Source organism: Poecilia mexicana, unplaced genomic scaffold (assembly GCF_051168715.1).
Source record: "Poecilia mexicana isolate PSO_F unplaced genomic scaffold, ASM5116871v1 scaffold_23, whole genome shotgun sequence".
NCBI classification, from domain to species: Eukaryota; Metazoa; Chordata; class Actinopteri; order Cyprinodontiformes; family Poeciliidae; genus Poecilia; species Poecilia mexicana.
Genome location: NW_028263392.1, coordinates 12,487,782 through 12,511,641, shown reverse-complemented (window position 1 = coordinate 12,511,641; position 23,860 = coordinate 12,487,782). Strand labels below are relative to the sequence as shown.

The window sequence follows — 23,860 nt, the reverse complement described above, 5'->3', positions numbered from 1 at the left end:
TTTGATATAATTGTACCTAAGATACTTATAAAATTGCAGAAGTATATTGTATTAATCATTTTTTTCTCCTTAAAAAATATTGCGTATTAGAATAAATAATTACCTAGCCTTATATCCTGGTGTATCAGTACACGCATCAATTTGTCTTACAAAGTAAAAACTAAAGTCAATATAACTCATTAAGTCGTCATAATAGATAAATATATATATTTCAATTATTATTTATTTTAATTATTTATTCGTTCTTTCAAACCACATTGTGTTTAAATTATTTTATAAAGTCACTCAACGTTTAAAACTCGCATTTTAATTTCAGATAGCTCCCACGCAATGCGTCATGACAGAAGACGCTACGTCCTGTGACGTATGACTCAACCAGGAAGTAGCTGGGGAACAGCCGGTGAAAATGGCAACGTTCACGCTCACGTTCATACGCCAGTAAGTTGGTCTTTTAACGGCTCGTTTCTGCTCCGGTTGTTTAAATTTGCAGTGTATATGTGTGGCAAATAAACATGGAGTTAATTTTACGAGTTTATTGGTGAAATAATGTCGACTAATATGAAGTTTGACTGTGTTCTGTCACTAACAGCCTCAGAATAATGTGACCCATTTAATTCATTCACTTTGTTTTCAAACAGTGGGGAGACGCAGTACAACAGAGACAAGCTCCTGCAAGGTAAATAATACTAATGAGGATTTATGTATTAAACTCAATTTAAAAACGGCTTTTAAGTTTAGGTTACAGGAAAATGGGGTTTATTTAACATGTTTAGTACACCTACGGGCAAACAAAGGTGAAGGAATGAGCCGATTTGGGAATAATTTTATCCAAAGGTAAAGCAGCAATGGATCTGTAAATCATCCCGTTTTTAAATACGACGACTATGGTTTCTATTTGCGTTTCCATTACAAATCTGCTCAAAACTTTGTCAATGTAGGAAAAAAAGACATACATTTGAGGTATTTCTATTGAAAAAGAAACACAGTTAAAATTACATGTGAATAAGTTTGTTCATGCGATATACCTCGTCACGATCATCCAACTACTTCCTGTTGTTGTCTTCTTCCTGGTTTTTAATGCGGAAAAAAGTGTTTCTATTGCAGTATTGAGAAATAAGCCAATTTTGATACTTTTTTATTTTCAAAATTATCTGTTTCCATTAACCAAACTTATTTCCAAAATGTCAAATTTTGCAATTATTTGGTCAATGGAAACAATTATGAATGTTGATAATTTCATATTCAAAAAAATCTACAAAATGAATAAAAAAGTGATGGGGGAGGGAATTGGGTCTAAGAAGCTGGAGGTTAGTTTGACTTGAGAGAAGAGTCTGTCCAGCTATTAAAATGGTTGCAGGTGAAGATGGGATGATGGTCAAACCATTTATTTAGCATACACAGCATGTACAAATCTAAAAATATCAGCAAAAAGAGAACTGTTTTTATCTTATCTTTTAGACATTGAGTGTGAATTGAAACTTGTAATTTGGTGGGCGGGGGTTTCTGTTCATTAATGAAGTCTAGCTTTTCCTCAGGCTGAATATTGTCTGCTTTCAGGTCAGGGAGTGGACACGCCTCTGTCAGAAACAGGTGTGCAGCAGTGCGAAGCTGTGGGGCAATACCTTAGAGACATCAAGTTCTGCAAAGTGTTTGTTAGTAACCTGCAGCGAGCTGTGCAGGTAAGACTCGATGGCACTAAAATATGTGGAGCTAATTTGCATATGTATCTACTTGTTTTCAAAGCATCTGCCGTCTGAATGGTAATTTGCATTTTATCTGACTTTCATGTCATTAATGTGAGAGATGCATCATAATTCTACACCAGAATAACCAAACACAGTAAATCTGGACGTAAACAATGGCTGAAATGAAGATTATGAACTTAAAAAAAGAAGTCTGTGTCACTGAAATGCATCACAATCACACCACTCTAATAAGTGAGTAAAGTTTATTTTATAAAGCAATTTTCACAGACATAAATTCACAAAAGTCCTGTAGAGTAAAAATTAATCTTAAAACAAGCATAAGAAACATAATGGGTGTAGTGAATATTGAACCAGAGTGATGTGGCTGAATTTATTGGATTTGGGGGGGAAAAGTCTGGCTGCTGCATTCTGTTTGGATTACCAACGTGAAATTGAAGACTTGAAGAAGCATTACAGGAGTCCGGAAACTGATATGACACACAAAAATGAATATTTTCCTCTAGGTCAACTCTGGAGACCATATGTCACATTTGGGAAATGTTTCTGAAAGAAACAAGAACAGGAAATGTTCTTAATGTGTGACTAATGAGCCTAATGATGAGTCAAATGTGACAATGTGAGACTTTTCACCTCCCAAAAACTCTGATCTGTGCCGCTTCCATATGTGGGACAGACTCGACTCTCTTGGCTCTGACTACAGATTTCTCTACAGAAGTTGTGATCGATGCTCCACAAAAAGCCGTTGCTATTGGTTGTGTTTTCTTTTTCTTAGCTTTCTTTGTGTTGCTATGATCTTGTGACAATATTATCGGCTCCAATTGCAGAATAAACTTTAAAATCGATCTTCTGTGCATGCAGGTCAGTTTGGGGTTTAACTGGTAATATGAACGACCATGCAAACAAACAAAAATAGATTTCAGCACAAAAAGTTGGAATTGAACATTAAGACCCAGACTGTTTTTGCTCAAAAATCCTCCAACCTACCAGGAGATTCTTCCTCCACAGATGATTTGATTAACCATGGATTAGCAACATAAGGCATGATTCTGTTATTTTTACCAATTCCTGCCTATTCCTGTCATCTTCATGGCAGCATCCATGGAAAATCAGTTGAAGCTCATGTATGTCTCATTAGTAAGACAGAAAACAGGATGAATGACTTATAAATGAAATAGTTGTTTGGATATTCATGTTTCTGTGGCTGTTTGACTCACTCCTGCTTAATATTGTCCAGTCCAGGATTATATCTTTTGAGTCATTCATTTCCAGGTTGTTTGTCTTTTTTCTAGACAGCGGAAATAATTTTGAGGAACAACACTCACCGTTCTGGTATGGAAATGATTTTGGAGCCCTTACTCAGAGAACGGGTAAGATCCGCTCAATTTAAAATAAAAACTGGATGTGTTTAATTAGTTTTTTGTCTTGGGTTCAGTTCTGAGCTGAGTTGTTCTGGTCCAGGGTTTTGGCGTGGCTGAAGGCCGTCACAAAGAGTATCTGAGGAACATGGCGAAAGCAGCTGGTCAGTCCTGCCGTGATTTCACGCCGCCAGGAGGAGAAACTTTAGATCAGGTGAGTCAGAATTTGAGTCAATTTACTGAAAAACAGCGACACGCAGTGGCCACCGTTAGGTATTGCAATAAAATAACTTGGCCATTCTTTCAAAATCGCTTTTTAAGAATAAAACAATACTGAGAAATTTAATTATTCCATGTTGAAATATAAATTTAAAGCATTGATTATTTGTGTTTATTCCTTTCTGTTCTTATAAAAATCTTTTTGGAGCTTTTATACTTAAAATATGTTGATACAATTGTTGCGTCAACATCCCTTCCATCAACTAAATACATCCAAACTTCGGTTTCCTTCATTGAGGTCAATTTTATGCTCTTTTACTGATTATCCACATTGCTTTAGTTGCTCAGAAACCCATAAAACCTATTAAAAACCTATTAAACTGCAGTTTAAAATGTATGTCAAGATGGAGGTTACTGGAGAAATTTCCTTTAACTAAAATGTTCAAGAGCCAGAAAGGTAGATATCAAGATATTTATGTGTAAGAATGGCCCAGTCAAAGTCTAGATTTAAACCTAATTCAGAATCTGTGGAAAGATAGATGTTGTTTTGTAAGAACAGGTTAAAATCTCAGTGTGGATCTGTGCAAAGCTGGTAGAGACACACATGGAAAGGCAGCAAAAGTATTAAATAAGAAGACAGAGGATTTTTTTTCCACACTTTTAAATTTTAATTTGTCAGAAATACTTGAAACCATGCATCATTTGCATTCTACTTCATAATTATCCACTACTTTGTGTTGGTTTCTCAGATAAAATGAAATTGTAACTTCTCAAATGGGAAAACCTTTAGGTGACTTGAGTGGTTCAGCACTGGAAAAACACAAAAAGTATTTCTGATCTAGTTTCTAGTTCAAATATCTTCACTTGAAATAAGACAAAACTAACTTACAAGTCACTTTTCAGCAAGAAATAAGGTATTGATGAAAAGTTATGGCATAAGTTATAATTTGGGGAAAATGTCTTGTTCTAATGGCAAATTATTTAATCAACATTAAGGAATTATTGATTTAAAACAAGCTCTTTATTTTTACTGAAAAGTTACTTATAAGTTAGTGCATTTGAGACAAAATTGATTTATTTGAACAAGAAAGTGGACCAAAAAAAAACTTTGTAAGATTGAGTCACTCTTTCCATGTTTGGATTTTTATTTATTTATTTATTTTGCTTTTCTCTGCATGTAAAATCCCTAATAAAGAGAATAAAAACAAAGACTGCTGAGTTTTCTTCTCGCCAGTCATGTTCAACTTTTAGCTTCCCTGTCGCTTGATTCCAGGTGAAGCAGAGGTTCAAAAATTTCCTCCAAGTTCTTTTTAAACAAATGCTGGACGATCAGGAGACGCCCGCAGACGTCGCCTCCGCCAACGACGGCCACCAGGGGGCGTCGGCCCACGTCTTGGTGGTGAGCCATGGCGCCTACATCCGGGTGGCCGCCAGGCACCTGCTGGAGGACTTGAGGTGCGTCCTGCCTGCGGGTGTGAAGATGTCGCAGCTGCTGTTGCCGTGTCCCAACACGGGCGTCAGCCGCTTCGTTGTCACTCTGAGCCGGAGCGAGTCGGGTCCGCTGCTCTCTGCCGCCCGCTGCCTCTTCACCAACAGGAAGGAGCATCTGGAAAACCTGACGCCTCCTGAGTAGCAGAGAAGAAACGGAGAAGATTGGAACTTCCTTAAACGAAATCAAACTGTGTTTTCTCGATAATGGGCGTGTTTTATTGATTACCGATGATGGGAAATATTTTAAAAGTTGCATCTGTAGGGAAAAGCACTGCATTTATAAACTTTTATAATTTAATACCAAAGTAGAATCTATTTATTTTATCTTTGAGTTCAGATGTTCTTCATTCTACATGCGCAACAAACTGAAGACCTGAATCATGGTAAAATATCCTGGGTAAAAGATTGTAGAGACACTGTGCTACACTTTATTTGTCATATATGTGCCTGTTCGTTTGCTGTGGGGTGTTAAATTATTACCTTTGTTAAATTTCAAAATGTTTTATAAGCTAAATGATTGAAACCTCGTCTTGAAAACAAAACCACCAAGTTAAACTCAAACTCACAACTTTCAGTTCCGTTCAGCCATAATCGCACAAAAAAATTAAGAAATACCTCTTTAACAGATTTAGGTTATTAATGAACGGAGATGTTGACACTCCTGTTAAAAATGTACAGAAAGCCTTAAAATAAATAAATCTTTTACTGCAGCAGCATAATCCTAACTGGGAGGAAGTGAAAATTAAACCTTCAATTTTTGTGCATTAGGAGAAAGGGGGGAAAAAAACACAAAGAAGTTAATTATTTTCCCTAAAGTCACAATTTTTAGATATGTTTGTATCTTTAGCAATTCCTGTTAAAGATGACTGAGTCCTTCTTTTTTATTTCTATTTAACCTTCTTTTAAATCATCAGTTTTTAGGATATGTCATCAATAATAGTAATTAATTGATTATGAATTTAACAGAATTTTTAATAAAATTTTTGTACTTCAGAAAACAAGAGAACATGCCATTTAAATAACGTTCTGTAGAACATGGTTTCAGACAGGAACAAACGGAGTAAACAGTCTTTTCTTCAGTTTGATTCTTATTTTAGTTTTGTCAGGATGTTGATCGGATTCAGAGGTTGCATCAGATATCACAGGTTTCCTTCTAAATTCTCCTGTTTACGCTTTGAAATGCCTACAGAAGAGGGTTAGGGCCACTGAAAGAAATATTCTCACTTTTTATTCCAACTTTTTGTGCTGAAATCCTTTTTTTTTTTTTTTTTGGTTGCCTGGTCGTTCATATTACCAGTTAAACCCCAAATCGACCTGCATGCACAAAAGATCAATTTTAAAGTTTATTCTGCAATTGGAGTCGATAATATTGCCACAAGATCGTAGCAACACGAAGAAAAAGGAAACACAACTAATAGCAATGGCTTTTTGTGGAGCATCGATCACAACATCAGGAAACAGTCAGGTCTCAGAAAAAACCTGAATTTTGAGGAAAAAGTCAGAATTCTGATTTTAAACAGTATAATTCTAGAAAAAAAAAAGCCTGAAGTTTGTGATTAAAATTAGAATTTTAAGAGAGAGAAAAAAAGATGAATGGGGGAATTGCTAACTCTGATTATTTCTTAATATTTATACCCACCAGTACAATTGTACATAAAAAAAAAAATTGTGTAAAAATTTGTGCTGCTGCAATAAAACAATTTATTTTAAGCCATTTTACATATTTTTACCAATAATTGTGAAGGTTGTTGAATGTTAATCTTAAAAGCCTTTTCACTATTTAACAAAACAATCCAAATAAAACAATAAGTGAACCTAAGATATAAGATTAGTCAACGGTTTACATTTTTATTAACTCCAGTATAACCGGGACTCTGCAATCAAAGTTTTCTTTTAACGTGGAAATCTCATTCAGGTGTCAAAAAGTATTTAATGTGATTTATGTGTTACATTGTTATGATATGTGAGTGGAAACCTGGAGAGCGCTTGAGTTAGCAGACAGACCCTGAAAATGCTTCCTTTTCTCTTTATTTTGCACCAAATTCAAGCACATCTCCATCAACAACAACTCCAGCTCATACATTCAAAAGTAAACATTTTATTTATTTATTATTAGTTTGTATGTACATCATAACTGTAAAGCGTCCTTATAAATACCATAAATAACAATAAAGGAATGGGTTTAAATAAATAAATAGTGTTGTGTGAAATTATTTATCACACAAGAGGTCAAATTTGAGCTCAAAATTTTGACTTTGTTAAAGTTTTTACCCTGTAGTCACCTTCTTTTCAAGTCATGTATTGGATGGTGGACAAATGCAGTTAAAATCGACATTAAATAATAATCTGCTGTTAAGGTTTATCAAGTAACAAAGAATCTGGTATGTAAAAGCAGTAAAAATAAAACCCCAACTGTACTAGTAGCTACTTCTACGTATATTTATATGTACATTTAGATTTTAAGCAATGCCTGGCTGGCTTCACACCAGCAGATGGGCCCTTTGGTCCTCCAGAGGTAGGATAAGTCAGGCTTCGGTCTTTGTAGGTTTGTTAGTGAAAACCCCCAAAGTACACATTTACGTTTGAAAATATTCTTTCTACTGAGCTTTGTTATTTTTGGAGAAAAAAAAATCAAATACATGGTATATAATTACGTTTTGGGAATTTAACTAAGTATCTAAACTACTATTTAAAAAAAGACTAAATCTAAAGATCTGATCTTGGTAAATGTTACAGATTATTTAAATATAATAGAAATTGTGCAAAAGTGATTGCAACTCAAGTGAAATGCTCCACCTTCAGCGTGTAAACACTGCTTTTCTAAATCATTCACCAGCAGTTTGGCCTAATCTAAAGACTTTAAAGTAGCAGAATGTAACTTTTATAATTAAAAAAGGGTTTTTACATATTTGTTGAAACTCTCTCCACGTCATGACAGTTTGTTATGAGGCAGATAATCTATGAAAAGATCAATCTCCTCCACCTTTTTCCCGGGTTACTATGGCCGTCTGAAGAAATGCAACCAAAAACAACCAATCATAGCCAGGAGGAGGGTCTTAGTGCTGTCAATCAAGCTCATGTACTCTGCTAAATGTGCTAATGTAGGAGAAACATCTTACTGTTACAGGAAAACGATTTATCAGCAGTCATTTGTGTCATTAATGATACATAGCATTAGCATTCATGCAGAGGAGTGATTCGCAGCGCTAAGACCCGCCTCCTGGCTCTGATCGGTTGTTTCTAGTTAGCTCTGGGAGAAGACAGAGGAGCCAGATTTTTTTTATCTCATCCTGTCAGAACATAGTAACAGTTTCAACAAATATGTAAAAATATGTATTTTTAATCAAAGTTCCATACTGCAGCTTTATGAGTAAGCTCATCCCAAGGTGCCGGTGATCCGGGGGCTAGCCTGTCTGGAAGACTGCACGTTCCAGGGGTCGTGGTTGGACGGAGCCTGCTGCGGCCTCTCCCTGGAGGCGTTCACCCCGTCGTCCCCAACCTCAGTCTCCACTTCCACCTCCAGCTCTCCGTCGTCCTCTCGCACGGCCCTGGAGTCCGAGCCGTCCTCGGTCTGCAAGATGAGGGCGTTGTGTGGGTCTGAGGGATCCACCACTTGGTTCCTCTTCCCCCTGTTTAGCAGGAGGCGCTCCAGCGGCACCGTGTTCTTCTTTGGCAGGAAGAGGGCGGTCTGCGGCACATTCTGGCCCGCTACGTACACCTGCCGGGAGCCCTCCAGGTTGAACAGGATGCTGTTCCGGGTGGAGTAGTATATGTCACGGTTGTTCTCCAGAAGCTTGTGGTTGAACAAACATTCCTCCCTGAGACAAACAGACTGCAAAACGAAGAAGTTTTTGACATTAATCACCACTTTGGTTCATTTTGATAACAGTGTTAGAGGAAAAACTTCAGCTGCGTAACTTCTAACGGCCAGCTAAGCTAGGTTGGCGCATTTGTTCTTTGGTTACCTAGCAACAACTCACTGACTCTTGTTGCCGAGCAACACCCTTTTGAGTGACTTGTGTTGTTGCACTTTAAGGTTTAGTCACTATGCTTCCTAACTGCTTAAAATTAAAAAAAAAAAAAAAAAAAAGGCGTGGAGATAAAACAGGAAAGGTCACGCCACCAGTTTGGTAGAATTTCAAATATTTAAAACAACAAAACTAATCAATAATTATTTATATCAGTCGGTATCAGCCATATCGTCCAGCCCGCTACTAAATATGGATTCAGTTCAAAGTGTTTCCTTTATCAGTCTATATTGCAAATAATCTTTGAATAGAGCTACATTTTTGTCACTAAAAGTGTTTTTCATTTATATATGTGTGTATATATATATATATATATATATATATATATATATATATATATATACACACATATATAAATGAAAAACACGAACTGATAAGTTCGTAAATGTATCAAACAGTAAATTCAAAATCTATGATGTTGACTGTATTAGTTGAGGAAGTTGTACAAATTTCAGAGTAATTCATGCTTACATACACATGAATTTTGAAGTTATGAAGATTAGTCATTTAAATTATTTTCTACGAGCTACTTTCTTAAGTTTATTAAGTTGTCAAACTAAAATAAATGTAATAAATTAACTGTGATAGACTTTTTCAATAATCAAAGCAGTTATTTAAGTTGAATCAACTATTTTTTCAGTGAAATTTTTTTAAATTTAACATGTTTTGTTAAGTAATTTTAAACATTTAAAAGATTTTAAAATGTCTTTGCAATTGAAAAAAGTGTCTCCATGAAACAGCTGTTCAATTTGACTAATACATGTGAGGCTGAACAGCTAAAACACAATTAAATTAAATTTCCAATATTTTTTTAATTGAACCTAATTAAACTAATTAAGTTCTAGTTCATGTTAAATAGAAACAAAAACGCATGATAGAGGCTTAAACCGGTTGTAAAATAAAAATACATTATTTAAATTTACTGTTTTGTTGAACTTGAAGGAATTTGATAAGGAGTTGTAATTGATTTGTGAGTTTTCAAGTGACCCCAGTACCTTAGAAACTTAAAATTATTTTTCCAAAATCTGATAAAAACTGAAATGAAGCAGTTTTATATGAGCTATTTTCCCCCCTGTAATAAACGTTTCGTTACAGCACAACGAGTTTGAAAGAAAAAAGTAGGAAAAAAATAGTCAAATCAGTCAATGAAAAGTTCTTGATGTTTTCTCAGATATTTCTGGAAATCCACAAATTAATTCAAATTAGTTCAACTTCATTTGTTTAATAACAGTTATAAAAAACGTACAAGTAAAGGAGTGTTTAAGTTACATTAAAGCACTTAAATTATTTTCCGAAACGCAGAAAAGTAAAACAATAATTGGCTTGAAACTTGGCAAAAACAGTATCTTCGAATTGCAATAATCTTTAAACAATGTTTTGTTGTTCTTTGCGCAATTTACAGTTAAAATGATGATAGTCCTTAGTGAGAAATGTCCTGCTGAAACTACGTTTGTGTACCAGAGTAGAAGACGGCGTTACAAGTTGTGCGTAAAGTTGTGCCAAACGCGCACAACACAACGGTTTAAACAACTTTCGAATGACATTAATTGCGACAAATTATATTGTGAAGGAACAATTAAAGTAAAAATGTATTTAAAAAACGAATCAATTAAGATAAAACGCGACGATAAGAAGTGCGTCATGGTAGATAAATTCCGCAAAAACAAACATTTAAAAGCGAAATTTACTGAAAAATGTATTTTTCGGAGGTTTAGTAGTGATTTAAATGACTGGATGCTTACCGAGGTGTAGGAGTTGCCCTCTGAATCCATACACAGGTAGCGGTTGCTTTTGACTCCGAAGATGGCCAGGCGCTCCCGTGTTTCAGCTTTCAGTAGAATTACACCTGCAGGTGAAAAAAAACATCGACTTTAATTGTCAAATACCGATATATTTTCAGCCTTAAAGGCTCAGATTCATGTGAAGCAGAGCTTACTGTATGACGTCCTGGACGTGGCTCTGCGCACCGCGCCGTCCGGCCTGATCTCCAGGTAGAAGGTGTTGAGGTCCGTGGAGGTCTGCAGGTGGACGTATCTCCTCGGGTTTCCCCAGTTGGATCCAGCCAGCGGGGACGGGTTCGGGGAGGCTTCCCCGATGAGGAGACCCTGCAGGACGGCGAGGAGGAGCGCCCTCATCCCCGGTCGATTGCTGACGTTCATCCTGCTGGTTTCCACTGGGAGCTCTGTTGCGCCCAAGTTTGGGGACTGCACCTTTTTAAACCCCTCCGAGCGCCACTCCTGCTAGGAAAAAAAAACAAAACAGTCGCCCCCAAAGATGTGCGGGCTGCTGCAAACGGAAGGGCCACTTCCACCTCGGTGTGTTTATCCCAGAGCTGTTGGTCAAACACGACTCGTATTTTTGGTTACACGTCTTTCCTCCTCCACTTTAAACTGTTTATTAATAATCCTCCGGTTCAGGTTGTCATTTAGAGTCACTTTATAAGATTGTGCAATTATAACAAATACTCAATATTGACCTTAAACAGTTTCAAATAAAATTACAGGGGTTTTTTGTGTGTGTGATTTTAGATTAAAATGAATCCTTCAAATTACATTCTTGGCAACTTTTGCTCAAATATTATAAACGCACTAGACTGTCGGTCCTATTTCTTACTTCTCGCACCTGCACGTCTCCACATTTCCACTGTTTCACCAGCAGATGGAGACATTCCCTTACTCAGGATTAATCCTACAAAAGAGGCTAAAACGCTGGATCTTATTGAAAGAATGCAGAAACAGGAAACAGTAAACTGGCTATAATTATGTTTTCTTAGAAAAAAAATGCCTGCTCTCGAGGAATTGAGCTTCTGTTTTTCTGTAGAAATTTAAATCTTTTCCACTTTTAACTTGGTTACTTCTACCAACCTAAATAAAATTGTGCAAAATATAAATAAAAATTAAATTGAAAATAAGACTTGGGAGCACAAGTTTGATTTCACTGTGGATGTTTTATTTCTTGGTGATATTTTGTACTCTTCTGGGCAGTGAAGTGATTGAGTTCTTTGGATTCGTGCCGCTTTTATGTATAATTTGTACATTTTTCACCATTATGCTGGGCAGTTTTTGTGTCCTTAGGCTGGAAAACCTCATCTTTACTTTTGCAAACTTTTATTGAACCATAAAACTTTTCTCCAGAAAGTATTTGGCTTGTCCAGATTTACTCTGTGGATAGCAGTGTGTCCTTTGGTGTTTCCTGAACAGTTTTAAACATTCAAACTAATTTTCTTTCTTCTGAGGGAGATTATCGGGGATGAATTGTTTAAACTTACACAATCGAGAGTTAAATTATCCCAAACAAAAATAAAAAATTGTTCATTACTGTTTAGAATTGCATTTTTAAAGCCCCAAAATCCCCATTATGTTGAAAATTTGCAGATAAAGCATAAATGTTTTATCAGTTCAGAAGTTTCTTGATGGAACAGCAAAGCAGGTTGCTCAGGACTTTGACTTTTTTGTGACCCTCGTTCTGTAACGATTGTTTTTGAATGCTGTATGTAAACTTCTGAGCAGCACTGTGTTTCCTAGTTCTAGAAAGAATGGGAGAATGAAAATCACTTGCGTTTCCAGATTCTGTCTCATTTCCTGGAAAATAAATAACTCAAACAGCTTGTATTGTCTTTTTATGCTGGTTATATTTTTTGAGAAACGTGTGCAGCGGCTGCTTACTAAGCAACTCTTAGATTTTTCCCAACAAAGCACCGCCTCTAAGACAAACCAGAAGATGTCAGCATTAACTAGTCTGCTGCAGGCGAGGTAGCATAATTATTTAATGCTGTGTGCCAGATATAAACTCCAGAGTAAGTTCATCTTCTTGTCTAATTTTAGACTAAAACTATAAATAACGCAGAGCTTTGCCATGAGCGTCATGGATGTAGTTTGTTGACGAACTCAAATGTCCTAAACAAAGTCAAATTTAGTGGTTTTAATTGTTTTTTTTCTACAAGCATCAGCCACACATAAAAAAAAAAACTTTTATTATCTCTTGTCTCAGGAATACAGTAGATTGCTGTGCACAGCACATACGTACAAAAATAAAAGGAACAAAAATAATTAGCAATGTCTGCCCACAGAAACAAATCACTACAGTTTGTTTCTTCTTGTTTTACAGTGATCAGCAAACCAAAACTAAGGCAGGAGGTGAGGTATATGAGAACAGAGGAATCGAGAACAGATGAAGCATGCGCCTCAAAACTCAGGCTGCTGCTGTACATTCAAACATAAAACGACATTTTCCCAACCGTCACTTAAATTAAACTGAAAATAAGATGTGGAAAGAAAAATAAATAGCAAGAAATTCTTTTTTTTTTCCTTTTAATAAGATTTGGGTCAAAGCTGAACGCTGAGTCTTAAGTATCAAACACGTTTATTTGCTGTTGTTTACTGATCAAGATGTCCGCCTTAAAGTGCTACTCGAGACATCAGACTTCTTGATGTGCAAGTTTAACTTTTACTTTCTTAGCCTAAATCAAATTCCCAGGAGTCTCCAAAGGAACTAGCATGCAGCCTCATCTACAAATTCGTATCTTTGTTTCTTTTAGGAAAGCTTCTTCGTCCTTCTTCGCTGAAGCGGTTTTACGTGCGAGGAGACGTGAATCCAAACGGCGTGTCAGCCTGAGGTCAGGACAGACGGGGGGTTTGCAGCAGCAGAGGTGAGCTCAGCACCTGCATCATCACAGACTGCATCAACTTTGCAAAGGTCCTCGCTAAAGAAACACCACCGCTTTCAGGAAAGAGCAGGAAACATGGTAAAACGATGTGTTTTTAGCAGTTACCAGATGAAATCCGTTGGAAAAAAAAAAACTTCATCCAGTTCTTTGTGAAATTACTCAAGAACCTTCAAATTTGTCGTTTGTTTCAGCATTTAACTGGGATTTTATGTGACAGACCAACACAAAGTAGCACAAAATTGTGAAGTAGAAGGAAGCAGGTGGATGATTCTTTTACAAATCATCTCATCCTTCACTCCGCAAATAAAATCCATTGCAACCAATAACCTTCTGAAAGCATCTTATCAGTAAATACTTGGTGAAACAGCATCAAGAGACCAAGGAACAACACAGACAGGTCAGGGATGAAGTAGTGGAAATGTTTAAAGGGGATCTGTTATGTAAAATTCATATTTTTAAGTATTTTTGTACTTCCATTTGGGTCTCAACTGCTTTTGAAAACAGCTCAAGCGCTTAAAAAAAAAACATAGCTGTCTATTGGAAATTTTTTGGTGTCTGGAAAACGAGCTATTCCAAAAACCTCCCAATTGTTGAGTCACATTCATACAGATGGAAATTAGCTTATTAATGTTTTTTGCACCTTGTCTCTGTTTTAAATAAACCAAACTAACCATCCGATGGGCACTGTTTGTTACCTAGCAACCGCAGCAAAGTCCAGCCCGTTACCTAGCAACCCAAGTTGAGCTCCAGCTTGTTTGATCAGCTGATTTTACTGCTGCATGCACTATACAATGGCTGCTGAAAAACAGAAGTATTTTGTTGTTGACTTACCATCCAGAAACCTCTTGCTGCATTCCTGTCAGTTGCGCAGGAGGCTCTGCTAATGCTTTTCAAAAATGTGCGGTTGTATAATTGTGCATCTGTTAGCAGCCATTTTCACGTGCGAGTTTAAATATTGAGTTTAAAGTGACAAAAGAAGCTTAAAATAGGCAGATTAAAATCTCAATAAGAACTATTTAAATGTAATGAACATGTTAAACTGACCCTAATCTGTCTAAGGAAGCATAATGAGTCACCTAAAATAATATGTCAAGGTGTGAACATAACATATTGCTCTGTTCAATACGTCACTGGAAATGGTAAGGCGTATAGCACAACTACAAACCTACAAAACACGGCTCTTCGTCAGAACTCACAACCAAATTCAACAACAAACATGAATCTTTTTCCTTCCACTTCACAGTTATTCTCATTTGCATTGATATCTCACATACAGCTTGTAGTTTTAGCCGACACATGAAGGGATATGAGCACTTTTAAAACGATGATTTAAATTCCTGTTGTGGACAACAGGCCACCCTGACCACAGGCTGCTCAGTGACTCTGACCTTGAACTAAAAAAGGCTGAAATGAGAGGAGGAAGCTGACAGGTTAAAACTGGAATCTGAAAGGTTCCTCCCTGCAGCGGGTGAAGGTTGGGGGCAGCAAACAGGCAGAGGTGGACAGTGCAGCCTGTCAAGAGTTCAGGTATGTGGGGAAGCGCCCCTGTCATCCTGGCAGACCCGCATTCCTGCAGGGGTTGGGGGCGGTTTGACAAACAAAGACAGCATGCACACGTCTTTCCTGGGTTTAAATATTCCTGCTTCCTGTCGCACAGGAATGAAGCAGTTAACAGCTGCAGGAACTACAAGTAGATCCACTCCGGTGGAGTCTGGGGAATTCAGAGACCGAGGCGAGAAAAACATCTTTGGAATACTGAACGAGAATATCCGATTCGTGAGTCTGCAAAACGGCCTCCACCTTCTGCTTTGTGAACAAACTGGTGCTATTTATACCTAAAGCCCCTCCTCCTCTGTAGAGAAATAGTTAAGCCTTAATGTAGGTGCTGAGCGCCAAAATTGCATTTAGGTCTGAAAAAGACAGAAAGGCTGCAAAGAAATCCCCAAAAGCACAAAACCAAAGACAAACCGAGTGTTTTAAGTAGCATCATTGCTGGTTTCTTGTGCAGCCTTTTGTATTTTTTGTGCTACAAAAACGTCTTCTTTTAAACTTGCAGCTATTTACATTGTTTTCCATTTCCTTTAGCAGCTAAAAGCTTCACATTTCCAAAAAAAAAAAACAGCAGCACACTCTACTGCTATTTGCTATTTGCTTCGTCCGCTCAGTCGATAATTGTGCAGAAGCAAGCCAGGTCCGACCCGAACCGTTCCCCCATGCTGTGGCACATACGGATTTCCACCCTGTTTTCTTAGCTACACAGTAAAACACCTGGCCTTGCGCCAGCCTCCATGGCCGACCGTTCTCCGGTCTCAACCACAGATTGTTTATTACTTAATCGATCTAATTACAGAAAAGAAAATAAACCAGAGATAGCCGACCCCCTCCTCCCTCGTTCCCCCTTTTCTGAGGCCCTCTCTCCGGAGCGTCAGCCCTATTTCTGACTCGCCCGGGTGTCTCTTACACAGAGGTTTAAAGGGGGCCAGCAAGTGGGAACACCAAGGCACCTTTAAATCGTGCAGGAACGAAGTAGTGCATTTAAATTTCTCTCTCCCCTCCACTGCAGGACAACAGTAACCAAGCAGTGAACCGTCAAGCATTTAAAGGTTTGAGTAAAAAGATAAACTCAGCGGATATTTGAGCAGAAGTCCATGCAGTCCTTCATCTAGTGAAGTGGTTCGTTGAGGTAATAAAAAGTATTCATTTCACTCTTTAAAAGCACAGCATTTAAGCTCATCCTCCATCTCAGAAAAGTAAGTGGCGTGTAGTTGAGTTTCAGCAAGCACCAAGGTAAAGTGGGACAGGGACGGGCTTCGACTTGCCCTGTCCAGAAAAACAATAAGCAGCACAGTTTGGCATACATTTACAAACACGGCTATCCAAATATACACATAAATATGTATAACAGAATAAATATTTGTGTTTTCCTTCGCAGTTCATGGGCGCGTCTGTCGTGACTTTCCATTTCTACATATTTGTTACCTGGAGGAACATCCACATGTGCAAATTTCTCTGAAAATGTCAGCTTCTTTCATAGTCGCGGGAGGAAATGTGTGACAGTCATGGCGGTGGTCGCCTTGTTGCCTCGCTTTACCCGGCCGTGCTTGCTCAGGCCGATGTAGAAGCCCTTGTAAACAAAAGACTCGTAGGCGTTGTAGTTGTTCGGCAGCAGCGTCTCCTTGAACTTGCACTCGTCCTTGAAGAGGCTCTGGATAAGAAACATTTACGTCAGTAAACATCACGAACCAGATGTTGCGTCTTTTCTGACTGAAAAGACGCAACGTTTTTTCAAAATTGGCTGCATCAAATCCAGATTTGGTAGTAGCTCTTTACGTTTACTTGAGTAACGTTTTGGAAAAGATGTACTTTTAGGAGTATTTTTACTACCTTGACACTGACAAAAAAGTCTTACCAAGTATTTTTTCTAGTCTTATATGCTTAAAGAAAGACAAAACTAACTTGTAAGTAACTGTTCAGCAACGTACAGGAGCCTGTTTTAGTAAATAAATCCTCAATATTGATGGGATTGTTATAAGTGAAATAATCTGCTAGTAGAACCAGTACCTTTTAATCAATATTAAATAATTGACTTAAAACAAATTCATATATTTTGCTGAAAAGTTACTTGCAAGTTACTTTTGTCTTATTTCAAGTGTACCAAGACACTAGACCAAAAATAGTTGGTAAACATTTTGTTTTTGCAGTGTACTAGAGTAATTTTATCATCATGTATTGCTTCTCTTACTTCACTGAATGAAGAACAAAATTATTTTGACCAAAATACGTTTTTGTTTTTTCTTCTTCAAAGGAATTGCTTTGGAAAATATTTTCATTTTGGTCTTAAAGCTGCCAAAATTTCCAGACAACTTTATATTTCGGTCCGTTTGATGATGTACTTTTAAATTATTAAATGTTTTGATGAGTAACTGAGTAACTTCTTGGCAGCTACTTTTTACTTTTACTTGATTAAAAATATGTTGAAGTAGTTCTGCTCTTACTTGAGTACAATTTTTTTGGTCATTTTTCTGTTGAATGGTAGAAAAACCATAAGAAATCAGCAAAATCCGGATCCTCAAGCAACAAGATGTGAGTTTAAACACTGAGAATGTGTCAGAAATTAACTTATTTAAAACAGAAGCTAAAAACCTTGTAAGGATGACGCTGATTACAGAGTTACTTTATTTGTACCAACATGGACTGAAAGGCCAATCAGAGAGGAAAAAGACAAAATTAGTTTGGAAAAGCACTGATGTTGGATTTGATTTGTCTCAGAAGTGGAAGCGAAGTCAGTGTTTGTTTTGTTGCTAAATACTGTTAGCAATAAGATCCAGTAATTCTTTCCATCTGAAGTGTTCAAACACAAAGTAACATGTCCACATTGATATTTTACAGCATTATGTGGGGTCACTTGGTTTAATGAGGTATAATCTATTAAAAGTGATAATAAATAGCAGCTTTTACAATGTTCTATATATAGTTCGGCCATTTTGGTGCTGAACTGCAGATTGCTCTGCGACTTTCCCATTCAGCGCTCTGACTCCGGTTCTTTATTAGACTGGAAACGGAGAAAAGTTTAACTCCTGAGTCACAAGTAGTGAGGAAAATACTGAGGTGTAACTGAGCATTTACTGTTATTAATCATTAGCAGTGGAGATAAATGTGTATTTTTATGATGTTTCTGAGAGGAAAGTATCAAATTTGCAAACAATGCCTTGCAGAAATTATTATTATTGTCAAACTCGTGGTTCAGGGGCCAAATTTGGGCCACCATAAGCTTTATGTGACCCTCTAGATACTAGGGAGATTCATAAATAGTTCCTAAATATTGTTTTGTCTATCAAATCAAATCAGTTTTTAATCTGCATTATTCCAAATTACATCAGTATAAAAAAGTTTGGTATTATTTAACTGAATGAAGTTGTCATCGAATGCAAAGACACCAATTTATTCATATTTTAGCAGTTTAATTTGGAGTATTATCAATATATTTTGCCGCATCTCGCCCTTTGACCCCAAATAAAAATGAGTTTGATCTTAAACTTATTCACATTTTCCATGTTGCGGTCACTAAATCAATTCATTTCATTAGGATTTCATGCCACAAACAAACACAAAGTACAACATAATTTTTTTTTACGAATGATAATCTGAAAAGTATGGCGTGCATTTGTATTCACCCCCTTTTACTGCGATACCCCTAAAAGAAACCAAAGGTTACTTTTGCTCTTTGAAAGGGTGAAATAAGTAAACAGACTCCATCTGCGTGGAAATTAATCTCAGAATGAATCCAGTGCACAATCAGCATCATGAAGAATAAGAAACCCAGCAGATAGCATCAAAAATCAGAAAGTATTACAGCTACATTTCAGCCAACGCATTGTGGAAGACTAACTTACAAATAACTTTTCAGCAAAATAAAGGAGCTTGTTTTGAGTAAATAATTGCAAAGACATTTTCCCATGTTTTAAGTGAAATAATCTCAGTGAAATTAGAACTTTTTCATCAATATTAATTAATTATTTATTTAAAACAAACTCCTTTATCTTGCTTGGTTAGTTTTCAAGTGTTTGCACTAGAAACTAGACCAAACAAATGGTAAGATTTTGTGTTTTTGCAGTTAGGCGAACTAAGGGGGCTCAACGCCGTGAACAAACCATCCCCTCAGTGAAGCACGGTGATGGCAGCATTATAGTGTGTGATGCTAAACACTGGAGGTCTAGAGAGGAGGGAAACAGCCCTAAACATTAAACCAGCTACAATCCAATGGTTTACGATCAAAGCATAGTCAGGTGTTAGAATGGCCCAGTCAAAGGCCGACTTTAATCCAAGTAAGAATCTTTGATCAGACTTGAAAATTAATGTTTTGTCTGACATTTTACACATCTAGAAAGCTGGTAGAGACATGCACCAAAAAGACCTGCAGCTAATGCAAGTGTGCACCACACTTTTCAGATTAGTATTTGTAAAAAGGTTGAAACCCAGAAGAATGGTTTCTTTTACTTCACATTTATGTTGATCTATCTGATAAAATTGCTCTAATATCTGCTTTTCTACGGTTCTAAGGCCATATATGACAGGTAGTGGCTTTTAAACTGTCGACCTTTTTAAGAGAAACTGCAGAAATATTTTCCAAAACCTTCAATTATCTCAGTTTTATATTGAGCTTTAACAAGCAACCAATGCAGAAATGTCAGAATCTTCCTCAAAATTTAATTTTAACATATTTTTGTTATTGTTTTACTAGTCTTTATGCATAAAGATTAATTTTTAATTTTTTCAAAATAAAATCATAAATTAGCATAAAAGAAAGTTTTATGCCAATACGTTTCTTACAATTGCAATGACAATAAAATAACAATGTATCCATCTTGTTTTTTATTGTGGCCTTACATTTGACCTTGACTAACTTTATTAGTCATAAATATATTAATTAACTGTGATTTATGATCCAAATAATAGTAAATATGTAGATTTCATGAGTAATGTTTGATATCGTCATCAAACTTTGACATAAAGTCGAAACTGATGCGTTTTAAAGAATGTTATGGATAAGACAAGCGCCCCAATTTTTTCAAATTATTTTAAAAAAATATTGAAAATAACATCTATGAAACAAAAATATTACAAATTATTGGAAATAAATGACAAATGATGAGTTTTGCAAGAGTTTGACTAAATTTGATTAACTTTTTAGAGATGAGAGATTTTTTTTTAAACCTAAAGTCAAAACTAAACAAGTGTAACGTTACATTTCTGTTTAAAGAAACCAGAGAGCAGATCAATTTTTACTTTTAAGGAAGCAATAAAATATATTCTATAAAGATACGGAGGTATATTGATTCAGAGTGCTGCATCATTACAAAGATAAAATATACTTTTCTTTATTATTATTTCTATAAATACGTATTGTCTGCTTTGTGTTTAAAACTGCATTTATATGGATTATTGATTGATGTTAGTTGGTTATGAATTCACTTTTGAGAGAAAGGATATACTATATTTATTTTTTAAATACTCATTTTGTTTACATCAACATTCAACTTGTTCATATTTAACTGTAAATGAATGAAATAAACTTTTTCATATTAATTTAAGGCTTAAAATCCACATCATTTCAAGTATTTTTGTTATTTATTAAGAACTTTTAGTTCCTGAATAAACATTTGCAACTATTTTGTAAACATTTAATATGGGTTAAATTACATTTCAACAAATATTCTGTCTTAATTAGTGTTGCACACTTTAATTTAACCTCCTTCTTATGGCAGATTGATCCATTAAAAAGTAAGAAAAAAAAATCTAAAAACATAGTTGAAAGCATTTTTTTCTGTTTGAAACTTATTCTGTTTACTTTAATAAGCATAATCAGCATATAAAATAAAAATGTTACAACTCCCCACACGTCTCTACTTAAAAAAAACATTTTTAAATAAATCAATTTCTTGTACAATCATTGTTTTTTTCTGTGTAGGTTCTTCTGATGGACAGTAAAAAATAAATAAAATGCATTTCTAAATGAAAAACATCATTGTGCTAAATATTGAATAAAATAGTTATAAATGTGATTAATAATACAGACACAAAGACGTTTTTGGGGAACATTTGAGGATTCTGACACTATTGAGTGGTAAAACTGCACTCCAGGAATCAAAATAACAGAAGGATTAAGCTTTATAAATACCCCAGACTGTGACATTTGCAGCAGAGATTGCACATCTCATTGATTCCCTTTCCTCTCCCGTCATCAGGATGTATTAATGACAGAATAAAGCAGCGGATGCAGCAGCAGCAGCTCTGTGTGAACTCCGCTCACACTCAGCAGGATGTGGGACTGAGTTGCGCACTGTTACGTACCGTTCCGTACAACCTTCCTCTGCTGTTCATTGCGACAAACAGCTGACTCCTCACCCCGAACAGGCTGATCACCCCTCGGTCCACCGTGGAGATCTCTATCAGACCTGAATGAGACACAATGTTAGAATGAGGCAGGGTCAGTGCGACGCTGCGCTTCGGGACAAGTTGAAGTGGCCTATGCAGCAGTGATGGGTGTAACCTTGCAGGTGCACTGCGACTCGGATGATGCTCGGTATTGAGTGCCGTAATCAGCTTTTTGCATGTTAGACATTGTGGGTGGTTTACAGCGTGCTGAGAGCAACATGAGTGTCCTGCAGCGGGGTAAAAATAAGTCAGCGTCATGCATTCGTGTCATGTTTTCGAGCTGCACGGTGCTGTTGTTTTTGCTTTCGGAAACTTTCAACCAAAATATCATGCAAGGAAAAACCCGGCTCTAACTTTCACACAGCTACACTCGCTTTCGGATGCATTTTGCAGGATGCAACTCACTGTATGGGTTTTCACTGTGCACACCGCTTATCCTGCCATCCGGGAGCACCTGCAGGTGAAACCCAATGCCCACGTTGCAGTACAGCCGCCGCACTCTTTTGATGCCCTGCAAGTAGTCGCTCTGCCAGTTCAGCTGCGATCTGCCCCCGTTTACACCCAGATAGGAGCGGGAGAAAAGCGTCTCCCACTTCCTTTCTAACAAAGTAGCGTTAGTCCTGTTCGGGGTCGGGAAAGAGGAAGCGATTGCCCACAGAGAAGTCCACAGAACAATAACTGCTGGCAGCGTCCAGTGCGTCTCGGCCCCGCTGCGCATGCTGTAGTGACACCTTTGCGCAATGGCCATCCAGTTTACCTTTGGGGCACCTGGTTAAAGTTACCTGCCCTAAAAAAGCAACTCTTCTTATCTTCTGTCCTTTGGCATGTTGGCGATGAAGGTTCAGAGTTTGTGGGTCAGAGTAGATCAGGGCCCCATGGCCCGAGATCTGAGCGAGTGGAGAACAGAACGCGTCGGAGCTTGGATTGGTGCCGGTGGCGATGACCATCTTTCGCCGCTCCGCGCCTTTGTACAGGCAACGCTGGCCGTGGAGGGGGGGCACCACTCACTGCAAGATCAGCTCACCTTGCCCCCTACTCTCTCACATCCTCAAATGACATCACTGTGACTTCACCGCTGCATGCAGCTCCCCCATTACGAGTAGGAGGTGGGAGGAGGAGAGAGCTCCTGGACCTCAGCAGCACCAGCAAGTCTGATTGGAATGATGGGGGGGCTGCACCTTCACACCAGCCTCAGGCAAGTCAGAAGGACTTACAACCAGAGCGTCCTCCGGTGCTTTTCAAAATAAAACCTCATGCTAGTCAATGACTGTGCAAATATAATGTTTGCCCACATATTTCTACAGTTTCATGGTTAAAATCAGCAAATTGATATCCAGCAAAATTAAGAAGGTAAAAACAAACAGCAGTTTTCAAATGATTTAATTTAATAAAACAAAAATAATTATTTAATATAATTATTTTGTAACTTTTACAAAAATAGTTATATGTTTTTTTTTCATATTTATTAAAACTGTCATCATGTCACAGTATAATATGAGAGATAATCTGGAAAAAATCTAGCTATTCCACCTCCTCCCTGAGATACTACTGTCTGCAAAAATGTCAAAAACAACCAATAAGAGCCAGGAGGAGGGTCTTAGCGTTGACAATCATCCTCATGTACTCTGTGGAAATGTGCTAATGGTGGAAGGTGGCTATGCTAACTAGCCTTAGCGTTAGTGACAGGCTATCTTGTGGTGAACCAGCTGAGAGCAAGTGGGAGGTGTGAGCATGAGGGTGATTGACAGCGCTAAGACCCTCCTCCTGACTCTGATTGGTTGTTTCTGACAGAGTAGTGTATTTTTTTGCAGTTAATACTGGGAGCATTGGGAGAAGACAGAGGAGTTAGAGTTTTTTCACAGATTATCTGTCTTATATTGTTACATGATGATCATTTTAAACAAAAGTGTAAAAAAAAACGATATTTTACCAGCTTAAATGATCTTGTTTTAACACAATAATTCCTCAACATGGATGAAAAATCCAAGTTATTATTTAAATAATGTATAAGTGGAAGAAAACTTTTTGACTTATGGTAAAAATGTCTTGTTCAATAGCAGATTATTTAACGTATAACTTGCATTTTTCATTAATATTTAGGAATTATTTACTTAAAACAGGCTCCTACATCTTGCTGAAGAGTTACTTGTATATTAGTTTTGTCTTATTCCCAGTTCACTTAGATATTTACAAACTAGACTAAAAATACTTTGGAAAATGTGTTTTTGCAGTGCATGGTCTGCTACAGGGGACGGGAAATGCTGCATTATTAAACTTTTCCTTCCTTATTCTGAATGGAAGCCAGTCTATTTTTTCAGTCTTCCTCAATATAACAGAGCTAACTTGACCTAGATCCTCCTCACATGGGAAACCTTCAGAGGGTGTCTGTAAGAGAGAGAGAGAGGGAGAGTTTGGCTTTTATTGGCATTGAGCAAGCATTGGAGAGATGGATGGATACTG

At 37.1% G+C, this 23,860-nt stretch overlaps 3 protein-coding genes across 3 annotated transcripts; 1 reads left to right on the top strand and 2 right to left on the bottom strand.

The window, feature by feature from the left end:
• Nucleotides 1-321: 321 nt before the first annotated feature.
• On the top strand, nt 322-5,383 carry tigarb (TP53 induced glycolysis regulatory phosphatase b). The gene is made up of 6 exons (XM_015000790.2): nt 322-438; nt 639-676; nt 1,558-1,679; nt 2,996-3,073; nt 3,165-3,275; nt 4,554-5,383. The coding sequence occupies exons 1-6, from the start codon at nt 407-409 to the stop codon at nt 4,911-4,913; spliced, it is 741 nt and encodes a 246-aa protein (XP_014856276.1). The 5' UTR covers nt 322-406; the 3' UTR covers nt 4,914-5,383.
• A 1,400-nt stretch (nt 5,384-6,783) lies between these two features.
• Nucleotides 6,784-11,003, bottom strand: fgf23 (fibroblast growth factor 23). Its single transcript, XM_015000789.2, has 3 exons — nt 10,736-11,003; nt 10,542-10,645; nt 6,784-8,603 (listed from the first exon to the last, which is right to left on the bottom strand). Exons 1-3 carry the CDS (start codon nt 10,956-10,958, stop codon nt 8,148-8,150), a joined length of 783 nt encoding a protein of 260 aa, XP_014856275.2. The 5' UTR covers nt 10,959-11,003; the 3' UTR covers nt 6,784-8,147.
• A 4,052-nt stretch (nt 11,004-15,055) lies between these two features.
• Nucleotides 15,056-22,424, bottom strand: fgf6b (fibroblast growth factor 6b). Its single transcript, XM_088003396.1, has 3 exons — nt 21,806-22,424; nt 21,317-21,420; nt 15,056-16,670 (listed from the first exon to the last, which is right to left on the bottom strand). The coding sequence occupies exons 1-3, from the start codon at nt 22,146-22,148 to the stop codon at nt 16,494-16,496; spliced, it is 624 nt and encodes a 207-aa protein (XP_087859522.1). The 5' UTR covers nt 22,149-22,424; the 3' UTR covers nt 15,056-16,493.
• Between the last annotated feature and the right edge of the window lie 1,436 nt (nt 22,425-23,860).

What these genes read in the sequence shown, in the direction of transcription:
- tigarb (XM_015000790.2), top strand. Translation starts at nt 407, where the DNA reads ATGGCAACGTTCACGCTCACGTTCATACGCCA. An exon ending in ACCTGCAGCGAGCTGTGCAG is followed by an intron (nt 1,680 to 2,995) that starts GTAAGACTCGAT and finishes TCTTTTTTCTAG; the next exon opens with ACAGCGGAAATAATTTTGAG. An exon ending in GAGGAGAAACTTTAGATCAG is followed by an intron (nt 3,276 to 4,553) that starts GTGAGTCAGAAT and finishes GCTTGATTCCAG; the next exon opens with GTGAAGCAGAGGTTCAAAAA.
- fgf23 (XM_015000789.2), bottom strand. Translation starts at nt 10,958, where the DNA reads ATGAACGTCAGCAATCGACCGGGGATGAGGGCGCTCCTCCTCGCCGTC. An exon ending in CACGTCCAGGACGTCATACA is followed by an intron (nt 10,646 to 10,735) that starts GTAAGCTCTGCT and finishes TTTCACCTGCAG; the next exon opens with GTGTAATTCTACTGAAAGCT. An exon ending in AGGGCAACTCCTACACCTCG is followed by an intron (nt 8,604 to 10,541) that starts GTAAGCATCCAG and finishes TTCGTTTTGCAG; the next exon opens with TCTGTTTGTCTCAGGGAGGA.
- fgf6b (XM_088003396.1), bottom strand. Translation starts at nt 22,148, where the DNA reads ATGGCCATTGCGCAAAGGTGTCACTACAGCATGCGCAGCGGGGCCGAG. An exon ending in GCACAGTGAAAACCCATACA is followed by an intron (nt 21,421 to 21,805) that starts GTGAGTTGCATC and finishes TGTCTCATTCAG; the next exon opens with GTCTGATAGAGATCTCCACG. An exon ending in GAGGAAGGTTGTACGGAACG is followed by an intron (nt 16,671 to 21,316) that starts GTACGTAACAGT and finishes TTTCTTATCCAG; the next exon opens with AGCCTCTTCAAGGACGAGTG.